Source organism: Stenella coeruleoalba, assembly GCF_951394435.1.
Source record: "Stenella coeruleoalba genome assembly, chromosome: 15".
Lineage (NCBI taxonomy): Eukaryota > Metazoa > Chordata > Mammalia > Artiodactyla > Delphinidae > Stenella > Stenella coeruleoalba.
The window spans coordinates 42,846,575-42,868,129 of record NC_137161.1 but is presented as its reverse complement, the minus strand read 5'-3'; the positions used below and the strand labels follow the sequence as shown (position 1 = coordinate 42,868,129).

Below are 21,555 nucleotides of genomic sequence, written 5' to 3'. Positions count from 1 at the left end.
TAAAGAAGCACAGCAGTTGACTACCTGTGCATTTCATGTTCTCTGTGACTTAATAAATGGGATTTTTCTGGCACACGATGGTTAACAGCAACTGAGATTCACATGTGGGCTGTCTCACACGGCAGTGAGGCAGCCCCGGCCTTCGGGAGAGGGAGGCTGTGTTCACAGTGGTGGTCTCCATAGCCTTACCACGACCAGCGTGGAGCTTTTTGTCATCCTTTTACTTTCCAGAGGGAAGTGCAGCACTTGGGGAATCACTGAATACTCCGAGTAGATGCTTAGTTGATCTTAAGCGAGGTGGGATTTGAGGCGGGGGGTGGGGGGTGGGTGTTCTGGGCCGAAGCCACTGTTTGTGTGCTGGTGCTTTCTGAAAACTAGTTTCATGGCTGATCTACTTCTATACTATTTTTTGTTTAAAGAAAAATAACCCTCTGTAAAAGGAGAAACAGCATTAATAACATTTTTGGAGTGGATTTTGTTCACTGTGCTGAATGGTTGAAACAGAATGAGAAAGAAAATTGGATTCTGTTGGTAGAGCTCTTTCAAGAATACACAGTATTGAAGATATAAATTGCGTTGTAGTTAGGAACTTGTTGACACTTCCCTGGATAATTATGCTGATTAATTTGCTGATAATAGCATTAGTGAAAACATTAGTTTCTTAATCCCTATTTTTCTCTTGACATTTTGTATTTTAGTACTTCAGATTCTCATTTTGAGGGCTTTGAAATGTCTGTATAGTCTTAAATTGTTTCTTACTAATGGTTTTCAGAAATACCTAGCAAGTTAATAGAAACCAATAAACATTTTAATTTGAATGCATTATACCTGCTGGGACAGAAATGACTGCCCCTCTTGTTCATAACATTTTCTAAATTTTCATCTAGTCTTTGCCGACCTTTTAAAATTGTTTGCCATCTGCTTGGCTATAAATCTTATCAACTGGTCACGTTGTTAGAGGTGGTATCAGACTTTGCAGTTTTAAATTAATTTTATAAATGAAGATTATTTGGTTTAAGTTCAGTAGTGAAAGAAACCCAAGGCATACTTAACGATTTGTTGAAAGCTAGATTATTTGATTGAATTGGAAAAGGATTAATTGGCTTGCGTTTCTTCAGGGAGAATTTATCTGTTGAAATGCCGAAGCGTTTATTGTTAAATGCTTTGTGTTTCTCAGATAAAGTGCCAAAGAGTATCTGTCAACTGATTATTATAAATTAGTAAATTCATCACCCCAGTCTTTTCCCCTTCTGTAGGGAGGGAAGGCGTAAGAATATTCCCTCTCTGAAAGCTTTTCCAAAACAAAAAGCCCGGTGACTTTTCTTGCTTAGAGGCTGTGGGGCTGGCATCACTCAAGTGATGAAAGGAAGGCCTCCTTGCCTAACCAGTACAAACGAGCAAAAATCAGAGTTAGAGAGGCTCAGTTCTGTTTCTTTTGTTTGTTCCAAGAACATGATAGGTTTGACATTAGTAACCAGTTAAGATATTTTATTGAAAACAGTGGTAACGTAGAACTCCTGTAGTTGTTTGAGGTAAATTGAGGGGTAAAATGAATGCCCATTGAATGAATTCAGGTGGGTGAGAGGTGTTCTGGTTTTGCTCTGGGTAAACCATCACTCCAGTTCCTCTATTTCTTGTCAGTAACGAACGTGGTCTTTCGTGGAGGTTGCTGACCCACGCCCTTTCCATTTATATTACTTAATGGCCTGTGGGGAGTATCTTCCTCTTAGCAGTGAGAGTATAATCCAGTGTATTCTGTGCCTTCACTTTGACCTGGTTAAATTGGGTAACTTACTGGTGGGAAGACCACTCAGGTGAACTGGGTTGGTATCTGCTGTTGGATGGGTAGGAGGCAGGAATGATGAAGGACAGGAGGGAAAAGGCCTTGGGAGGGTGTGTCCCCCTCTATGCCCCTCAGAGGTCACTTTCTTTTAGCCCTAAGTGTATTCATTTTACAGAATTTTCCATTTTTTTCCTACCTCTCAATCAGGTATCACTTTACTTCTTAATGAATCACTCACTAAGGTCATTTAAAAAGTTGTATGGAACTAGCAGAATATTTTCATTAACTTTGAGAAGCAATTTCCAACTGTGCTGTGTTCGACAATGGGGCATATTTTCTCCCCTAAGTTACCGCAGACTGGAAAGAAGCTGATTTTTATCAAAAAGTTTTTGCTTTTACTAAGAGTCAGTTAAAGAGCCGCCTTTTTTTTTTTTAAAGATAGACTGAGATTTATAAACCCTATTAATTAGCTACAAAAGCAGATTATCTCCTAAAAGAAAACTGCAGTTTCCAAGGTGATTTAATCATCACATCTAATTGGAAAGTAAAGTAAGTCACTATTTCTTAGGACCTAAAGTATAATCAGGAAAAATTAACCCATGTAATGGGGCGTTGTCATCTTTGAACTTGTAATTTTGGTTAACATCCAAGGAAGCAGCTTTTATTGAAGTACACCTGGAAAAAGACTGCTATAAAACTCTAGGCAACTTGACACATTTTTTTCTATTCTTTCCTTTGCCATGATGTAGGTTGTAGGGTAAGATCAGCTTGTGTGATTTATATTTGGTGATGGTTCTTTGAGGCATTGCTACCTAATTATAAAAAAGTATTGTACATTCTTCCATAATCTATAAGAGTTTGGAAACTTTCTAGAAGAAAATCCAAGTCATTTTTTTTGTGGAGCAATCACATATGTATGTTTTTTCTTTTAGGTTCAAGAATTGACCAAGGAATGGACAAATAAGTGGAATGAAACCCAAAATATTTTGAAAGTAAGGACTATAAAAAAGTGTCGTGATCTTACTGTGCTGGCTTAAGTAGGTAAAACTTCTTTTCTGTCTCCCTCAAAAATGGCGACTGTGTGCTTTGCTTTAAGGTAAGATCGGTGGAATTGATTAGTGACTTTTGGGAGGCTGGGACTCTGGTTTGATTTTGAAGAGATGGGAAAGCGAGCTATTAGTCATTAAAAGCTGTGTGTTTAGGGGTGATGCTGATACTTAAGATATTTGCTCTCACTTGTGGAGTTTTTCCATTTTTGAGTCAGCACATTATTAAATTCCATTTAATATTCAAGGGCACCCACTTTGCCTTTCTGCTTTTGTTAAACCCAGTATAAAAGCAATATGTTAAATAAAAAAAATACTTCTCATGGCAGTATTGTGGAATATGTGTGCATAGCATGGCTAGACTTCAGAAATTTCTCAACTAGTAATTTCCTATTGGAATTTTTCTCTGTATGTCTCAAAGGCTAGGCAGTGATGGTCTGCATTCTTGGCAAGATTCATGGTGAAAAGATGTCAGTAATGGCCTCCGAGTTTCATACTCTGTGCTTCAAAATACACGTTTCTTTGTGGTCCCATTTTTTGCTGAGGTCGTAGGAAACTCGTGTCATCCGTGGAGGGTCAGCCATGTTAGGTTTGAGGTTCAGACTGGAATTTTATGCTTTGATAGCGTCTGTCTGTCCTTACACATGAGAGAAGACGATTCAGAGGTGATTGGTGAATCCTGGGTTTGCTTTTGAGGTCTGTTGAGGTAAAACTTTCCCAGAGGACGGAATCTCCCTTGAATATGGGCGAGGCTGGATAGATGAGGTTTAGGTATGTGTCTTGGCAGAAGCCTGACTTGGACGCCGTTCACGTGAAGAGGGGGCACCTGGTGACCGTTTCACAGGGGAAACTTTTGAAGACCTGGAGTAGCCATTGAGTCACTCTCTGAGAGTGGGGTCAGCATTACATTATGTATAGTTTCCTTGTACCATTTAGCAAGCTGGCCTGCCCTGGGGGCTAAAAAGCTTACTTCTCATGAGCGGGGTTGAGCTGCAGTCCTCGGTGGCCATGGGTCATGACTGGTCCTGGAGATATTCTTTCCAGTTGCAGAAAGCCCTGCAGTAAGTGAGGCTTCTGCGTCCAGACTTTTCTTTCCTCCTGATGATGATGATAATGTTGTGTTATTTTGAGGTACTTTCTCAGCGTTTGTTGTTTTGAGAGGTTTTCGTGCAGGAAACTGAGCAAAGACTTCAGTTGCAATTCTGAAGAGTCAGGTGGGGAATAAGCACCAGCAAAGATGTGACTGTTTTCATCGTTTATGTTGCATCAACTCGGAGAAGTAGTGCTGCAGCCCCAGACTTACGTAGCCCAGCCGTTGGACCGTTCAAGGCACCACGTATACTTTCCTCAGCAAATTTGCCAGAAAGGGAGGACTGAAATCTGCTGCACGTAAGGAAAGGAGAAATCTAGTAGCTAGCTGTTTGAAAAGCCATTAGTATACATAGTGCCTTTTAGCACAGAAGGCAATGCCGCAGTGAATGCAGATCGCAGCCCATCTGCCTGGTCTCGCCTCGTCACCGCGGTAGGGGTTTTACAACAGCCTTGCAGAGCTATCCACACTGAGTCACCATGGTGAACCCCTGAACTTTTGCTCATAATGTTATTCCGGGCCTGGAAACGAAATCCTCCTTCAATTCCAATTCTGTTTTTCATAAATCTTACTATTTTTATTTTGTATAACGTCTGAGATGAGAATAGAGAGGTGTTATGTGCTAGGTGTTAAAGGTTATGGGAAAGGCTAATGATATTTCAGATTTTTCCCTTCGTTTGAGCTGGCAAGCCCTTTGTAGATTTCTCTGCTGGGGTCTGTGTTTTAAATCTGGACTTGTTTTCTGCTCACATTTGGCATTTTAAGAGCTGTCTTCATCTCCTATTGGAAGACAGTGCCTGAGGCCTGAGGGGAAGAAGAGAGCTACTCAAATGTTTTTGAAAACATTCTTTGGAAATCGATGGGGAAAGGGATTGTTTCTCGATGAGTTTGTATCTGTGTGGTTTGTGTGATTCCCGTATTTTTGCTGTCTGACTTCTCCTTCATCAGCTCTTGTTCCAGTAAAGCTGCATAGAACCCACTCCAACCCAGCGGCTTCGGACAACATTTATTTTCCCTCGCTCACGTGCACGTTGGCTGGGGGTCGGCTGGGCTGGGCTGGCTGGGCTTGGATCCCGGCTATGGGCGGCTTCCAGGTCTGTCTCTCCTTCTGTGGGACTGGGTGGTTGTCCAGAACATGACCTATGGTCACGGCCCAGGTAGAAGCAGGTGGGCCTGGTCTTGCAAGCACATTTCAAGCTTCTGCTTGTATCATGGCCAAAGCAAGTCACTGGGCTGAACAGAAAGTCACAGGGGAAGAAGTGTATTTCACCCGTGAAAGGGCCGCGGCAAGGGTGTAAGTGTATAATCCTGCTTTGAGATCAGTGGTTTAATCGACACAGGCCCCTGTTAAAATACAGATCTTTAAATTCTGGGAACTTGCTCCTCTACTGCATTTGCCCATGCTGTAGAGACAGGCTCAGTGAAGCAGTAAATTCCCAGGATTATCTTCATCATCAGGGCTTGGTCGTTTACTCTGCAACTATATCATCCCTTCCAAGCCCCAAATCCTGAACATCCAAGGAGAGACCTCTGGGGGGAAGACTGAGAGTGAGACCGTCCAGGGGACAGAAGGGAGATACAGGGATACTTCGGTGCCTGTTGGCACAGTGAGAGCCTGCCTTGTTGCTTTTTCTTGCCCGAGCTGTTAGAGGCTCAGAAACCAAGGAGTGACTTTGTTCCCTTGTTTGTGATCTGGTCTGTGGCTTTCCTTGCTGGGGATGAGTGAAGGCCTAGGCGTGTTGAGTGGGGTGGAGAAGGGGTGAAAGGCGCTTGGACAAGAGGTGCCGTCTGGGGGCTTCCCTGGTGGCACAGTGGTTGGGAGTCCGCCTGCCGATGCAGAGGACGCGGGTTCGTGCCCTGGTCCGGGAATATCCCACATGCCGCGGAGCGGCTGGGCCCGTGAGCCATGGCCGCTGAGCCTGCGCGTCCGGAGCCTGTGCTCCACAACGGGAGAGGCCACAACAGTGAGAGGCCCACGTACCGCCAAAAAAGAAAAAAAAAAAGGGTTGCCGGCTGTTTGCAGCCGGGCTGGTGGCGCCGTGGTGATAACGCGCGTGCCTCGGGCTTTGATCTGCCAGCTCTGTCTCAGGCTTCAGGGCTCTTTCTGAGTCACTGGTGGGTTGTGACACTTACCCACAGTGTCACACATCCTTGTCCCCAGCTTGGAAGTCAGGCGGATGGCAACCTGTTCGTTATACCCAGGTCACAAGAGGTGACAAATTGCTCGGTGTTACGATATAAGTAGCTAATGACAGTGGAAAGTGTGTTCATCTTGAGGAGACCTTTCTTAGGCAGGTAGGTAATGTGGGCTCTATTATCGTCTACAGCCTGCGCTGTGTATGCACTCTCTTGCCCCTTAATCTACCTTCCTCATTTTCATTAATCTCCATTTCTATAAATTAAAGTTCAGACTCCCTTGCCTGGCCCCCAGGGGCACTGAGCTCCTTCTTGGCTCCGCGTGTCCCATCACAGCTCTGTCCGCCCCGTGCTCCCGGGCCCCCGTCCCTCCCGGCCAGGTGTCTCACTGGTCCCTGTGCGCACTGGGTGTTGGGTTTCTGGGGGTCTCTTGGCCTTTGCCTATGTTGCTCCCTCATTTGAGATGCTCCCCTCTCTACGATTCCACCATGAAGCTCTCTCTGGTCACTCTTCTCTCCCACTTACCGGATAAAATGATTTTGTTTTCCTCTGGCTTTTGTAAAGGCATTTCGTTCTGCCTTTGTCACAGCATTCATCATAATCGGAATTTGGTGGTCTTAGTTTCTCCCTCTAAGCAGGAGCAGAATCTGGGCAGGGACTGTCTCTTGATCATTCTGTGAACCAGCTCCTAGAACTCCGCTTCTCACAGAGCAGGCATACGGTGAAAACTTACTGGATTAAAGTAGTAACAAGAAAAAAACCCAAAACCTTTATATTAGTTTGCTAGTGCTGTCAAAACAAAACATCACAGACTGGGTGGCTTAAACAGCAGACATTTATTTGCTCACAGTCCTGGAGGCTAGAAGTCAAAGATCAAGGTGTCGGTAGGGTTGCTTTGTCCTGAAGCCTCCCTCTCTCCTTGGCTAGTGGATGCTGCCTGCTCTCTGGGCCCTCACGTGGCCTTTTCTCTGTGTGCCTGTAGCCCTGGTCGCCCTCTGTGTCCTAATCTCCTCTTCTTATAAGGACATTGGTCAGATTGGATTAGGGCTCAGCCTAATGGCTTCTTTTTAACATAACTACATCTTTAAAGGCTGTATCTCCAAATGTAGTCACATCCTGAGATACTGGGGCTTAGGGCTTCAACATATGAACTTTAGGGGAACACGTTTCAGCCCATAACAACCTTGAACTGCGCAAACCTGATGAGACGGTGGGAAAAGTAACACGGGGTGTTGTGCAGGCAGTGGTCTTGCCCTGGTGATGCTCCTGCCTGTACATTCCGTCCTGTTTGTCTCACTCCTGTTTGAAAGGCTCGTATATGACTGTGTATTTTTCATTCTTGGAAGGAATGTGGCTGCATTCCTTTTGATTATAGTCCAGTCTTTCATTTGGGTCAGTTAGACCTTTGCTGCTCAGTGTGTGGTTCCGCACCAGCAGCGTCAGCATCACCTGTGAGCTGGTTAGAATTGCAGGTTCTCAGGCCCCACTGCAGACTTCCTAAGTCAGAATCTGTATTTTAATAAGATGCCCAGGTGATGGGTCTGCACCTTATGGTTTGAGTGCAGGACCTGAAAAGCTGAGGAAGGAAAGGTGGGGCCGTCTTGGGCTCCTTTGCCCTCATTTCCGTTTTTCCCCTTCTTCTCTGCCCTGTCTGGTGGAGAGCTGACGGGGTGGACTGCCCTTTCCTGAGTGGGACTCACTGTGTGAGGGTTGGAGGGAGAAACCAGACCTTGTCTGCACCGTTTTCCTGCAGAATCCACACGGCCCATCCCTGGTGTGGTGCTGCCTGGTGATGCAGCCCTGGCTTCCAGAAACACCTTCTCCCCTGTCCCTCCTACCCAGGGGTGATGCTGGTTTCCTTATCAGTTTGCGGATGACCTCACCATCCCCGCTGGCTTCCCAGCTCTTCCTTTAGCCGAGTAACCAGTTTCCTGTCTTAAAGCCCCCGGGATGTAAATGCCTGGTATTTCTGTCTGATACCGGAGTCTGCACCCCATCTCCTGCCTGGCACTGCCAGCTGCTCAGAACCTGTGTTAACGGTACTCTTCTTTTTGGTCTGTCTTTCTAGTGTCTTAGACTGCTACCCCAATGTGTTTTTCATCCTGCTGAATTTGTCTTAAGCTGTGATAACTTTGGGGTCTTGGAACTTAATGTTGTGATAAGTCCGGCTTCTACTAGGCCTGGGGTCCGCGCATTCCCGAAGCCTTTGTGTCGGCTCTCCTTTCCCACGGCTTCAATGTGGCGCTGACTGCTTAGTGTTTGAAGTGGTTTATAAAGTGGCTACTTAATACCCCTTAATGTCCCTTTTGGCCTGACTTTTTATAGATCCCGTATGTCTTATTGCTGATGAATTGTTTCAAGTCATGAGGAGTCCCCCGATTCTTTGTCCTCTCACTCTCACTTTCTCTCACCCCACCCCACCCTGTATGCACCTTTTTCGTTTGTCCACTCTGGACATGTTTTAGTTTCTCTGTTCTAGCGTTTTCTAAATGATTAAAATGAAACCCTCAGAGATATGTTACCTGACTTGCAAATAACTCCTTGAACTCTGCACTGCAGGATAAATCACAGCGCATGTGGACCTCAGGGGGCAGCTCTCCGGCGTCTGACAGGTGGTGCAGCAGAAGGGACCGCCGCTCTGTGCAGGGTCTGTCTAGAGCCTGGCTGCCGTGTGGTGCTCGGAGCCCCGAGACCGCGCTCTGTTGAATCCCCCAGCATTGGTTATTCTGCTCAGTTTTTAATGAATAAGGTCTCTTCCTTACTGAAAACACATCCTTTGATTACTCTAGTGCTTGACTTGCTTTTGTGTTTTCATGGCTCTGCACGGGGTATCCGACTGTGGTTTGGCATGGGGCGGGCGGCTGGAGTGAGGAAGCAGGCTGCCCACAGGCAGAGGCTGTCACTGGAGAGGCTGGTCCTGGAAAAGTGAGCGATTTCTGCAAGTAGAAGTTGAATTAAAGTGTTGTTGTTTTTTTTTCCCGGACGTTAATTATATGGGTTGTTTTTCTTACGGTAAACAATACTGAGTTGAACGTGGAGGATGGCGCGTATTTGAATCTATGTGATGATGGGATCCTAATGCAAGTGATTTCCTCTTAAATTGTGCTGGTGTTTTACCGTCCCTTCTCTGGGGAGCAGAAGAGGCAGGTTACTACAGGCCCCTGGCAGGAGTGGGTCACACATTGATGGAAGAAATTTTTTTTTTACTTTTTCAGAATGTTTTGACTAATAAGAAATAGAGTAAAATGAAATTGGAATCCTTTGCTGGCGTCAGATTTTCTGAGCTCGAATTTCATGGAGAGGCAAACTTGAAACCAACTTATTTCTGTTTTATGGTAGAATCAATCAGCTGAACTTTTGTCTCTGGAAGACTATGGCATCCTATAAAACAAGTTTTTCCTGCTGTCTGCAGTTTTCCATTTTGTGGAGGAGACGTGTGTTGGGGAGTGTGTGTTGGATTTGGAAGCAACACTGATACCTGGGACGGCTGCTCAGCCGGTCAGGTCTGTGGGCCTCTGGGCTCCTGCTGCCCAGGGCACTGGGTACTCTGGTTTCTCGGTAACTCACAGACAAAGTGATGGAGAGGTGACACTTTTTGTGGCCTGTGTCTCCTTTAGAATCAGTTAATCTTAACCTCTTCTTGGTACAAGAATTGAACCTGCGGGTAGCTCGAGGATAGCATTCTATTTATGGACATTGATTTGCTTAGATTTTGGATTAAGGAGGAGACGTCTCCTCCTTAGTGACCCAGCCATGGGGCACCTTCCTTATTAGCAGCCATTTGGGCATTTGATGGTTCAAAATTCTGACCTAATAAGACAGTCACGCATACTGTTTCTAGCTTTAGGAGAAATTTTTTGTCTCCCTGCTTTCTTTAATGCTCGGACTAATGTGAATGACTCCGTGTCTGTTTGAACAGAAGTCACCGTCAGTACCCCCATGTACAAAGCCCTTTGTCTGTCCGTCGTGCATTCACACATACTGTCTCGTTGGCTGGTTCTTGATCTGAAACACAAGGAAGAAGATGTTATCGCACTTGATATAGTACGCAGTTGTTAATTTGTTGACCTCTCGTTAAAGTTAGACTGTGGCTGTTAATTTCCATCAGACTGTGTGTTCTCCTCTTTGTCAAGTTCTGCTCTTGCAGCTGTTTTTTAAGATGAAAGGCGAAATAATAACGTTCATTGTTCTCTGAAACTGGGGTTTGATAATTAATAGGGGAGATGACTGTCGGCACTACGGCACTGGAGGTCGATGGAGAACGTGGCCGGGTCAGAGGCTAAGCGAGCTGTTCCCAGAACCAGCTCTGATGCTGTTAATAACGCCAAGCCTACCTTATTTTCCATGGCAGTTTTCGTCTTGAACGAGCTGCTCATAAATAAAGGTATTGCAAGTATAGGTTGGTTCTTACTTTTGAATAGCGTTTCTGGAGCAGTAAGGCTCAGAAATAAGTCAAATGCGCCCCGTTAAATGTTGGAACCGTGATAAATTATTTTGAATTCATATGGGATATTCCTTCTGATCTTTTGCAGTGAGGTGTATACGCTGACAGGCTCTTACTGCGTGTTTATTGCCACGGCCAGGGAGGAGAAGATTGCCTGGTCATATGGAAGTGTGCTTTATGTGCACCTGAACTCACTGCGGGTGCTAGACTGTAGGAACTTGGTTTCGTTGTCAAGAAAGCTTAAAAGGCGACCATTTCATGGTACAATCAGTTTATTGTTCATGTCCCCCGGGAACATACTTAACTCACCTTGGAGCAGTCCTGAGAGTCGTGAGTTCGGAGAGGAGTGGGTGGAGGTAGAGAGAGCTGGGAGCGAGGCGCTCGTCCTTTGCCCGCCTGGTCTGATGACTTGTGTCTGTGTGTATTCTGACAGACACAACATGCACAGTATGTCTGCATATTCGGTCCCTTTCTGTGTCTCAGAACCTCACTGTAAGATGCAGATGGTAATGGTACCTGTCCTATAAGGTGAGAACAGTGTCCGTAGTCAGTGTTGTAAGCATTATAGTAATGTTAGCCCGTTTTTCCTTTTTCTTTCTTATTGAGATATTAGTGACACCTAACATTATATTAGTTTCAGGTGTACAGCATAACGGTTCACTATTTGTATATTTTGTGACGTGATCACCACAATAAGTCTGGTTAACATTCTTTAGCATAATTACATTTTTTTCTTGTGATGAGAACTTTTTTAAGATCTACTGTCGTAGCAACGTTCAAATAATGCAATAAGCGTTATTAACTGTAGTCACCATACTGTACAGTGCGTCCTCAGGACGTTATTTTGTGACTGGAAGTCTGTACCTTTTGACCACATTCACCCCTTTCATTTCATACACTGTCCCCTCTGGCAACCACCAAACCACCAATCTGTTCTCTGTATCTGTGAGCTCAGGTGTTTTTAGATTTAACATACAATTGACCATTTTTCTTACTTGTTTCATTTTCTCCAAATCCATCCTCTTACATGTGAAACTGGCTTGACAGTAATATATGTCTTCTCAATTGGTCAGAAAAGCCAGAACTTGTGTATATGCAAACTTTTAAAAGTATAGTTTTATGCAGCTACAACAGGGCATTACTCATAAGACATTTTATCATGTGGTATTTTATGTTTGTTAATTTTGAATAACAGAAAACCCAGTTCCAAACTGGCTTAAATGGTAGAAGAGGAGTGGTCAGGCGGTAGGGTAGAAATTAGGCACGGTTTGACCAGGGCACTGGCTCTGGTTCTCCGGGACTGTTCTTCGTTTTGCCTTTTTGGTGTAATGACTTCATCTTCAGGCTCTCAGAATGGCCAAGTGAGAGCAGCAATTATAGCTTTATATTTACCCATCACACCATCTAAATTCAGAGTCTGGGTTTCAGAGTCTCCAGCAAAGTTCTGAGCTTTGCACTGATTGGTTGATGCATTTGTGAACCAATCCCTGCACCAGCCTGGTGCTGACTGGCTTAGGCCTGGGTTATCTCCAGTAATCACTTTGAGAAGAGAATCGATTATGCTGATTGCTTGAGACAACCACCTTTGAGCTGGACTGAGGTCAGGCCCATTCACTGCAGCTGCTGTGCACCGTGGGGTGGGCTGGGGGCAGGCGAATCTTGGTGACACCATCCGCGTTTTCTGCTGGACGTAGAACCTGGTCACTTACTGTAATGTGGAATATATTAAAGGCAAACAGAAGATGCAACTTAGTTGAAGTGTTCTTTTATTTCTTAAGAGAAAATATTTTCAAACACTTCCTTTATGACTCCGAAGTCCTGTATTCAGGTGGAAGACTATGTGAAAGGGCCCCTGAGTATCTGTACCATGGTGGGAACATTCCATACAGGAGAAATCGCTCTTCTCTGGTGTTAGAATTGAAGGATGGCACACAATGAATTCCACATATTTAAACACATTTCTCTTCCCTTTTTCAGGTTGATTATGTGATTTAAAATGAGCTCTGAATGAGCGTCTGTTCTCTTCTTCAGCTTTTCGTATGTGGTTTTGAATTTGGCTTAATTTCCCGTTGACCCCTTTAGCTTGATGCTTCCCAGCCCAGTCTGCCTAGCAACAGTGGCTATGAGTGGCGAGTTGGCACTGCCCTCCATTTGTAGCACAACAGCAGGTTTTAGGAGATCACTGTTCCTTAGCATCCGGGTTGATTTTGCCTTTGCGTCATTGAAGGATGACCATCGTTTCTCTTAACTCCAGGCAGTAGAACTCCAAGTCTCTTAGCAAAAGTGGTGGTTTTAAGAAGTATGTATCTGTAAGACAGGACCATTAGCAATGGGCAGCAACTGAAAAGCAAATATGGAGCTAGGTTGCATGTGAATATTTATTATCAGGATATTCTGATACTTGCAAGGGGGGGGATGGTTATAGATTTCTACTGTCTTTATATATATAATATATATATATATTATAACTGTCTTTATGTAATACTTTGTAGCGCCAGCTTTACCAGATAAAAACAGCCTTCCTGAGCAAGTCAGCTGTGTGTAAGAGGAGTGGTTTCCAAACAGCTGTGATTTCTCCTTGAAAGAATCTAACAACACAGATATCACCAAAGATGCTCATTTTCTTCTAGATCCAGTCTACTCTATATTAATGAATTATATTTAAGCCTTTCTTGTCCTTGCTATTAAAGTAAAAATTACACTGGCATTTCCAGCAGATTGGGGGACTGAAATGAAGCAACAGAACTTGCTATGATCTTTCAGTTGCTAAGTCCAGTTTCTCATCCAAAGCAACCTAAATACCAGTTATTCTGCACGTCATGCAAGCTGATTTTCCATACGGAAGTGGTTTCCACTCAGAATACCTTGCGGGCCTTTTTAAAAGACCATCTTCTGGGCTCTGCAGTGTCGTGGAAGGAGAGATGTTGGGGATGGTACCCCCAAATCTCTATTTTTTTTTTCTTTTCTTTTTTTGCGGTATGCGGGCCTGTCACTGCTGTGGCCTCTCCCGTTGCAGAGCACAGGCTCCGGACGTGCAGGCTCAGCGGCCATGGCTCACGGGCCCAGCCGCCCCGCGGCATGTGGGATCCTCCCGGACCGGGGCACGAACCCGTGTCCCCTGCATCGGCAGGCGGACTTTCAACCACTGCGCCACCAGGGAAGCCCCGCAAATCTCTATTTTTAAACAAGTGCCCTGAGCCTCACAGGAGTTGCGACCCACAGGCCTAGGCGTGTGGAAGATTATCCCCTGAAGCACATCTCGACATGTGTATCGCATGGGTGAGGGCTCCCAGGAAAAAACGGCACGTGTAAGTTCTTGCAGGGTTTTGTAGTCCCCGAATTGCACACTCATGCAGGCATATGGAGACGTTGGGGGATGCTATTTGAACAGAAATTTCAGCTGAATAGATTATTGTTAAATAGGGTGGTTTGTTCACAGGACCTTTTAAAAAGCTATTTGCGTTTATTTTTTTAAATTGAGGCTCAGCATACACAAAGTGTGCACATTTGAAGTGTGCAACTTGGTGAACTTGTAAAAGAGCACACGTCTGAAGTGTCCAGCTCATGAGTTGTCATCTGTGTGTGCACCCCTGTAACCCACACCCAGGTTGAGATACGGACTATTTCCTACTCCCCAGAGGTTCCCTCTTGTCCCTCCCTAGTCAGTTACTTCCTGTCCTCCTCTCCCAGAGATGTTCTGACAACTGTTATGTAGATGAGTTTTGCCTTCCTTAGTTCCTGCAGTATGTCCTGTGTTCGTTTCTGGCTTCTTCTGTGCAGCCTGTTGTCTTTAAGATTCATTCTTGCCGTGTTTAGTAGTAGTTTCTTCTTTATTATGTGACTGTACCACGTTCTTTTTATCCATTCTCCTGCTGGTTAGCTCCATTTGGGTTCGTATCTCCAATCTTTTGGTTATTATGAATAGCGCTTCTAGGAACATACTGGAACGTGTTTTGTTGGGTGTGTGCATTCACTGGGCCCCCTGCCCCAGTGGATCAGGTCTGGACTCAGCAGGAGCACCTTTCTCCCCGCCCACCCCCCTCCTGCCCCCAGTCCACAAACAGCAGATGTTTGCCTTTAGTCTGTGTGGGTACCTCATGTAATGTTTGTTTTCTCTGTTGTCATCTGGATCTAGTCTAACTGGGTAGGTAACACAAATTCTGATTTCTGTAGATTTTTAGAACGACAATTTTGAAGGTCTTCAGTGAGCTGAATACATTCTTTGTGGGTTTTTTTCCCTGCAAGTCCTCTTTTCTCACAGCTAGGTATTTAATGATTTGTTTTCTGTAAATCTATTGTAGTATGTCTGGTTTTCCTTTGCCAGACTCTGAGGTAGAGACATGTTTAAATTGTTTTTGGACCCCCTCAAACTGCCTTGCATTTAATAATTAATATTGATAATATTGATAGGGATAATAGTGGGTAATATTTACTGCACTCTTCCTGTGTGCCAGGCATTGTTCTAAGCCAGCACTGTTTAATAGAAATGTAGTGCAAGCCACATACGGGAATTCAGATTTTCTAATAGCCACATTTAAAAAGAAACAGTTGAAATTAATTTTAACAGTACATTTTATTTAACCCATTATATGAAAAATTTACGATTTTGACAGATAATCAATATAAAAATTATTAGTGAGGGCTTCCCTGGTGGCGCAGTGGTTGAGAGTCCGCCTGCCGATGCAGGGGACACGGGTTCGTGCCCCGGTCCGAGAAGATCCCACATGCCGCGGGGTGGCTGGGCCCGTGAGCCATGGTCGCTAAGCCTGCGCGTCTGCAGACTGTGCTCTGCAACGGGAGAGGCCACAACAGTGAGAGGCCCGCATACAGCAAAAAAAAAAAAAATTATTAGTGAGGAACATAATTTTTTAAAATCTTCGACGTGGCGTGAAGTTTACATTTACAGTGCCTCTCAATTCACTGCTAAATTTGCATTGGATACAATTGATCTGTATTTTGATTTTATTAAATTTACAGTTGAAAAGTAGATTCTCACTGCAATGTATGTTCCAAACATGTGTAAAAGTTTTCCAGTCACTTAACTGAGTGCAGTTTAAAATTTAAACGAATGAGTTGTTAGCCAGATCGCAAGTGCTTGATAGCCACACACACGCATTCTGCTCAGCAGCCTTATGCAAGGGGAATATATATTTTTTCACTTTATAGACAAGGAAACTGAGGCCCAGAGGGCACTCAGTTAAGGAAGGAATAGGTGAGGTCAGCATTTGAACCCTGTCTCAAAGTTTGCTTGTGTCCCCACTATGCTGTCTAGTTCTTAATTGTTCCAAACTGACCTCACTTTTTTTTTTCATGTTCTAATTCATTGGTTTTTTTGTTTTTTTTTGTCTTTCTCTGACCGTTGTCTTTTTGGCTTTTTCGTGTTTAAAGATTGATGAAAAAAAGTTGTCTGAAAAAGTGAGCCTGAATTTGCCGTGAATTTGGTTGTTCATCAGTGTTTTAAAAACCAGCATGGCTGGTGGCCACTGTTTAAGCACCATCTGCTCTGTTATCTCTATAAATGTCAAGGCACGATTTGCTTTCCCTAAAGCAAAAGCTCAGGTTTCCTTCTGCATCTTGTAACGCTCTTTCTTTAATCACGACTCTGATGTGTTTTATTTCCACCAAGGTGTGCGTAGTCATTTCTTCTGCCTTGGCTCGTTTCTAGCCTTTTTCTTAAGCCCAGAGTCGTGGTTATTTCCCTGGGTATAATTTTTTTTTCCTGATGTGTTATTAGCTTTGTTCTTATATTAATGATTTCTCTGAGCATATTTCAGGTTCTTGTTTTTTTTTTTGAACTGTATCCAACCAGCTGTGTGTTCCTGTCTACCTTTGTAGGTAATATTTTACTTCATATGAGACTGGCTTTTATACAGTTGTTCTATTGCCCTCTACTACAATGATGGTTGTTTATAAAACAGAGATCTGAAATGTGCTCTCTGGCGAGGAAAAGTGGTCCAGATGTGCAAAGTGTTATTTTTTTGAGTGCTACATACGAGGAAAGGAGGTGCAGTTCTGGTTTTGCTGTATTTCATCCACAGTCAGTGTGCCATGTTCCCAGTTTCTCCAAGATTGCCTTTTCCTCCCCTTTTTTTGAGGTTCCCCTTCTCCTGTGTGTGGATGTCCTGTGCACCTGTCACCTTTCACTGCTTATCTCGTTTGAATGAAATGGATAAAAGCTGTGTCCTTTCTTGAGTTTTTACCCATTCTGAGTGGTTGCACAATTCATTCTTTTGAAATATCTTGACTATTTTATAATTAGTTAAGTTGTCTTAACTGAGGTGACCCGGCTTTTACACTTGGATTTATCCCTAACTAGTTGTGTGACTTTGACCGAATTATTCTCTCTCTCTCTCTCTCTGTGTGTCTCATTTTTTTCAGTCATGACCAGGTGGGCTGGTGAGGTGAGCTCTCAGATTTCCTTCTGTTTGAGAAGGTTGTGGGTTCTTTCTCAGGAGGCTGCATGGAATTATCCCTGTGGGTCCCCTATCTTGGGCTTGGGTCCCAGATGGCTTCCTTTTGGTCCCTTGCTATGGGACTTCTTTTGTTCTGGACCACTCTTCCTTTGTGAACGTGCCCTGAGCGCTGTTCTCAGTCCGGGCATTTATGTATCATGTACGTATGGCATGTTACACAAATCATTTGTCCTGCTGGATGGATTTTCATAAACTGAATGCACCCATATGCCCCATGTCTGGGGGAAGAAACAGAACGTGATCAGCCCCTGGGTGTCCCTGCTGTGCCCCCTTCTAGTCATTCCTCCCTCCAAGGAAGATGTCTGGCTTAACTCTAAAAGCATAGCTTGGTTTATCCTGCTTTCAAACTTTATACATATGGAACCATACAGAACGTATTTTTTAGGTGACTGGCTTCATTTGTTCTGCATTGTGTTTGTGAGATCCGTCTATGTTTTTTGCAAAGTTGTGTTTATTTTCATTGTTGCATAGTATTATATAATGTGGCTGTATCACAGTTTATTCATTCTACTCTTTGAATTTGGGTTGTTTCCTGGTTTGGGCTGTTAGAAATAGTGCTGCTGTGAACCTTCCTGTATGTACTGTGAGCGAATGTACATGTTTCTGATGGGTGTATGCCTAGAAGAATTACTGGGTCAATAGAGCGGGTGTCCGCTCTTCTTTAGTAGGTACTGAAAATAGTTTTCCAAAGTGGTTATACCATTCGCACTCCCACCTGCCACGTGTGAGGGTTCCATCTCCTCCCCAACATTTGCTGTTTTCTGTCCTTTTTTTTTTGCCATTTTTGTTGGGTGTGCAGTGGTGTCACATGGTGGTCCTGTTTTGAATTTCCTGATGGTATAAAAAACAAACCTTATTACCATTATTTTTAATTAGCCTCTTTCCCAAATGACTTCTCCTCGGACCTTGTCATCAAGTGAGTTGTCCCGTGTTTCCTCTCCTCTGTCACCGGGCGCTGCTCCAGCCTTCTCCAGCTCCCCTCACATTGTCTGTGCGTAGACTTCCTCCCCACAACCCTATCCTGGAGAGCGGTCACTCACTCCTCCTGGAGAGCCGTCACTCTCTCTTCCTGGAGAGCTGTCACTCACTCCTCCTGGAGAGCCGTCACTCTCTCTTCCTGGAGACCTGTCACTCACTCATCCTGGAGAGCCGTCACTCTCTCTTCCTGGAGAGCCGTCACTCACTTGTCCTAGAGAGCCGTTGCACTCATCCTGGAGAGCTGTCACTCACTCAGACACCAGCTCATCACAAATGCTCTAGGGCGGGGGGGGGGGGTCCCTCCTGAGATACTTGGGGGATACCAGTGCAGTGATCAGAAATAGACCCAAACCTGGTGGGTCTTTAGGGTTCAACTCCTCTCATTTCCTGTCTTGGTGGAGTTTGACTACTCCTTCTCCTGGTCTCCTCACCCCTGAGGTCTCTTTTCAGCTCTTCTATGACAGAGCTGTTACTTTTAGCTAGGTCAGCATCCTTTCTGCAAAGTTAGAGAGTAATAACCATAATTGTAGTAGGAAACTCCAGGCAGATTTTAAATTTCTTAGATCTCCTTCCTCATCTTAGAAAGCCTTTTCGAGAAACATTCCCTGTAAACTAAACAAAGACCTCGACTGGGGGACGGGGAAGTGGAGGGAACGGCCCAGATGCACATCATTCAGGGCCCCTCGGGACTGGAGGGACTCGTGAGAACTGGAGCCCAGAAATTGGGGGGCGGATAAGACACGGCATCCCCTCCGATTTCTGTAAGCACCCCTTGCTCCATCCTGCGCCCAAGTACCTCAGCTAGCCCCTCTGCACACTCTTTACCCTCCAGACTCAGCGGGGATGGACCTCGGCAGCTGCCGCTCCCCACCCTGCAGGAGAAGCTCAGAGGTCCTGTCCCCCTTTCCTCTGAGGGACTCTCTTTGGTGACCACAGAAGGATTTGATCACTGAGGACAAAGCTAGCAGAGGAGCTCTGGACGATGGCTGGAGGTCAACAGCCCCTACAGGTGGTGCCCAGGGTGATGTACTGACAATGAGCGGGTGTTTTCCAGTTGCTGGCCTCCGATGCCTGTCTAGGGACAGCGGGATGGCTGCGCAGGGCACGCCACGCGCTTCCTCCTGACCTTCGACTTTGACGAGACTATCATGGACGAAAACAGCGACGACTCCATCGTGTGCGCTGAGCCCGGCCAGCGGCTGCCTGAGAGCCTGCGTGCCGCCTACCGCGAGGGCTTCTACAACTAGTACATGCAGCGCGTCTGCCAGTACCTTGGCGAGCAGGGCGTGCGGCCAAGGGACCTGCGTGCCATCTACGAGGCCATCCCCTTGTCGCCCGGCATGGGCGAGCTGCTGTAGTTTGTGGCCAGGCAGGGTGCCCGCTTTGAGGTTATTCTCATCTCAGACGCCAGCACTTTTGGCGTGGAGAGGGCGCTGTGTGCCGCCGGTCACCACGGCCTGTTCTGCCGCATCTTCAGCAGCCCGTCGGGGCCCAATGCTCGGGGGCTGCTCCACGCGCACAGCTGCGTTCACTGCCTCAACAACATGTGCAAGCACAGGGTGCTCAGCGACTACCTGTGCGAGCCGGCCCACGACGGCATGCACTTCGAGTGCGTTTTCTACGTGGGCGACGGTGCCAATGACATCTGCCCCATGGGGCTGTTGGCAGGAGACCACGTGGCCTTCCCGCGCCACGGCTACCCCATGCCCCACCTTATCCAGGAGGCGCAGAAGGCCGAGGCCAGCTCCTTCCGCGCCAGGGTGGTGCTCTGGGAAACCACCACCGAAGTGCGCCTCCTTCTGCAACAGGTGCTGAAGACGTGCCGAGGACGTGGCCTGCAGGGAGCACCCCGGCGGGGAGGGGGTAAAGGGGGGTGGGGGTCGGGAAAGACAAACCTAGCTTTATTACCCCCTTTCGCTTTGGTATGACCCTCCGGGGATTTCTGGAATCCTAGGTTCGTCCACTTGTGGGGACAGGAGGAGGGAGTTCGGAGCTGTCCCCATCTATGCAGTTAACCCAGCTCGGCGGCTGCCTTCCCCTGTTCTTCTGCAAGCTGGTTCCGGAGTCTGGCCACACCCGGGTGGTGCGCATACCTGAGCAGGTGGCAGTGTTTCCAAAAACCTTGTCCTCGCAGCTGGGAGGAAGGGGTTCCCCGGCAGGGTAGAGAAGGAACATCTCCCGCTGCGTTGGGTTAACTGTTGCCTAGGGCTGCATGGCCTCCCTCCCCCAGTCTTCTGTCAAGGGGACCCGGTCCCGAAATCTCCACCCCCCCTTCCCCCACACCAGACTCCCTGCGGAGGGAAGCGGCGCTCTCTGCCCACGGTCCCAGGCCTAGATCTTGCTTTACCTGCTGTGACCCTACACTGCGCTCCTTGCCTCCCTTCCCCCACCCCGCCCCACCCTGTCAGCATCCCCACAGGAAAAAAAGCCAGAGGGAACAGACACCTCCTGGGGGTGGAATGAGGTAGCGCACTGTCCGGGGCTCGCGTCTGGCCAGCCAGGGACCTCACAGAGCCCGAAGATGTCTCCTCGCACCCCAGCCTCGTCTATGCAGCAAGAACCAGGGACTTAACCAAAGTTTCCCCACCGACTGGGCCCTCCGAGTCCCCCTCCTCCCGTATGCAACAGAAAGCCATGATGTTTTAAAGCAGAGCCAGTGGAAATCCAAGGCCCTCCTGCCTCTTGGCGTTTCAGAGCTATAAAGGAGGTGAAGGGGCAGAAAATTAAAAAAAAACAAAACCAAAAAACCTAAACTTATTCTGGTAGCAAAACTTCACTTGATCAGAATGTTTGTGAATATCCGGGTTTAGTGACAAAAGCCCACTTAAATTGCGTGATTTCTGAAAAATCTTAATTAAAAGGCTTCAGGCAATCCTTATGGTTTAGAAAGTACAAGGTCCTAGTGAATGTGGTTTAATGTCTTTGATCAAGTTCAGGGGTCATCATCTAAACATCCTAAAGAGATCTTTGTATACTCCACACTGATTTCAATGACAAATCTCCTTTGTTGAGTCTTAGTACTGAGTTCCTCAAAGTGCTGTGTCATTGTGTGTGGTTTAATTTTAAAATAAACACTCAAAGAGATCTTAAAGATCATCTTGTTCTCAGAACACAGAATGTTAGAACAAGGAGCTCAGGAAGGAATTTAAGTGAAACTCTTCCCTCATCCTACAGAAGAAAAACTTTTTTTCTTAAATGAAATTGAAGCCAAGAGAAATTGAGTTGGTCTTCAAGTTCTAGAGGTAGAACCAGGGCTAGATCCTGTTTTTTCCTCCTAATCCAGTGCTCTTTAATTATATCACTTATCTTATAAAATGGTTTCCAAATGCCTAGATCTTAATTCCAGAATGGTGCTTTACTTTGATAAAGAGAATGTGGTTGGCCCGCATCTTTTAGCATATAATTTTAATATGTAAAATCTGGAGACAAGATTTAGCCCATGGCATATTTAAATCAGCAAGCCATCCTATAATGGGTTTCATCTGTATTTAAATTATTTTCCTTCAGAGATTTTTGAAGTTGGTTTTGAATAAATGGCTTGTATTTATTGTTATATTAAGCCAGAGTTCTTTCTGGTTAAATTTAAAAGGAGTCTTTTGGTGTCT

At 45.6% G+C, this 21,555-nt stretch overlaps 1 protein-coding gene and 1 pseudogene across 5 annotated transcripts in view; both read left to right on the top strand.

Annotated features, from left to right (window-relative positions):
- The window catches only part of LOC307198911 (kinesin-like protein KIF16B), a 280,798-nt gene that overhangs the window by 62,517 nt on the left and 196,726 nt on the right, over positions 1-21,555 (top strand). For all 4 annotated transcript variants that reach the window (XM_079946236.1, XM_079946235.1, XM_079946238.1 and 1 more), the window contains one exon: positions 2,716-2,775. In XM_079946236.1, coding sequence (XP_079802362.1) covers positions 2,716-2,775 — 60 coding nt within the window. The remainder of the gene's footprint in view (positions 1-2,715; positions 2,776-21,555) is intronic.
- On the top strand, positions 19,040-20,418 carry LOC307198596 (phosphoethanolamine/phosphocholine phosphatase-like; annotated as a pseudogene). Its single transcript has 2 exons — positions 19,040-19,758; positions 20,359-20,418. The product of its transcript is annotated as a phosphoethanolamine/phosphocholine phosphatase-like (transcript).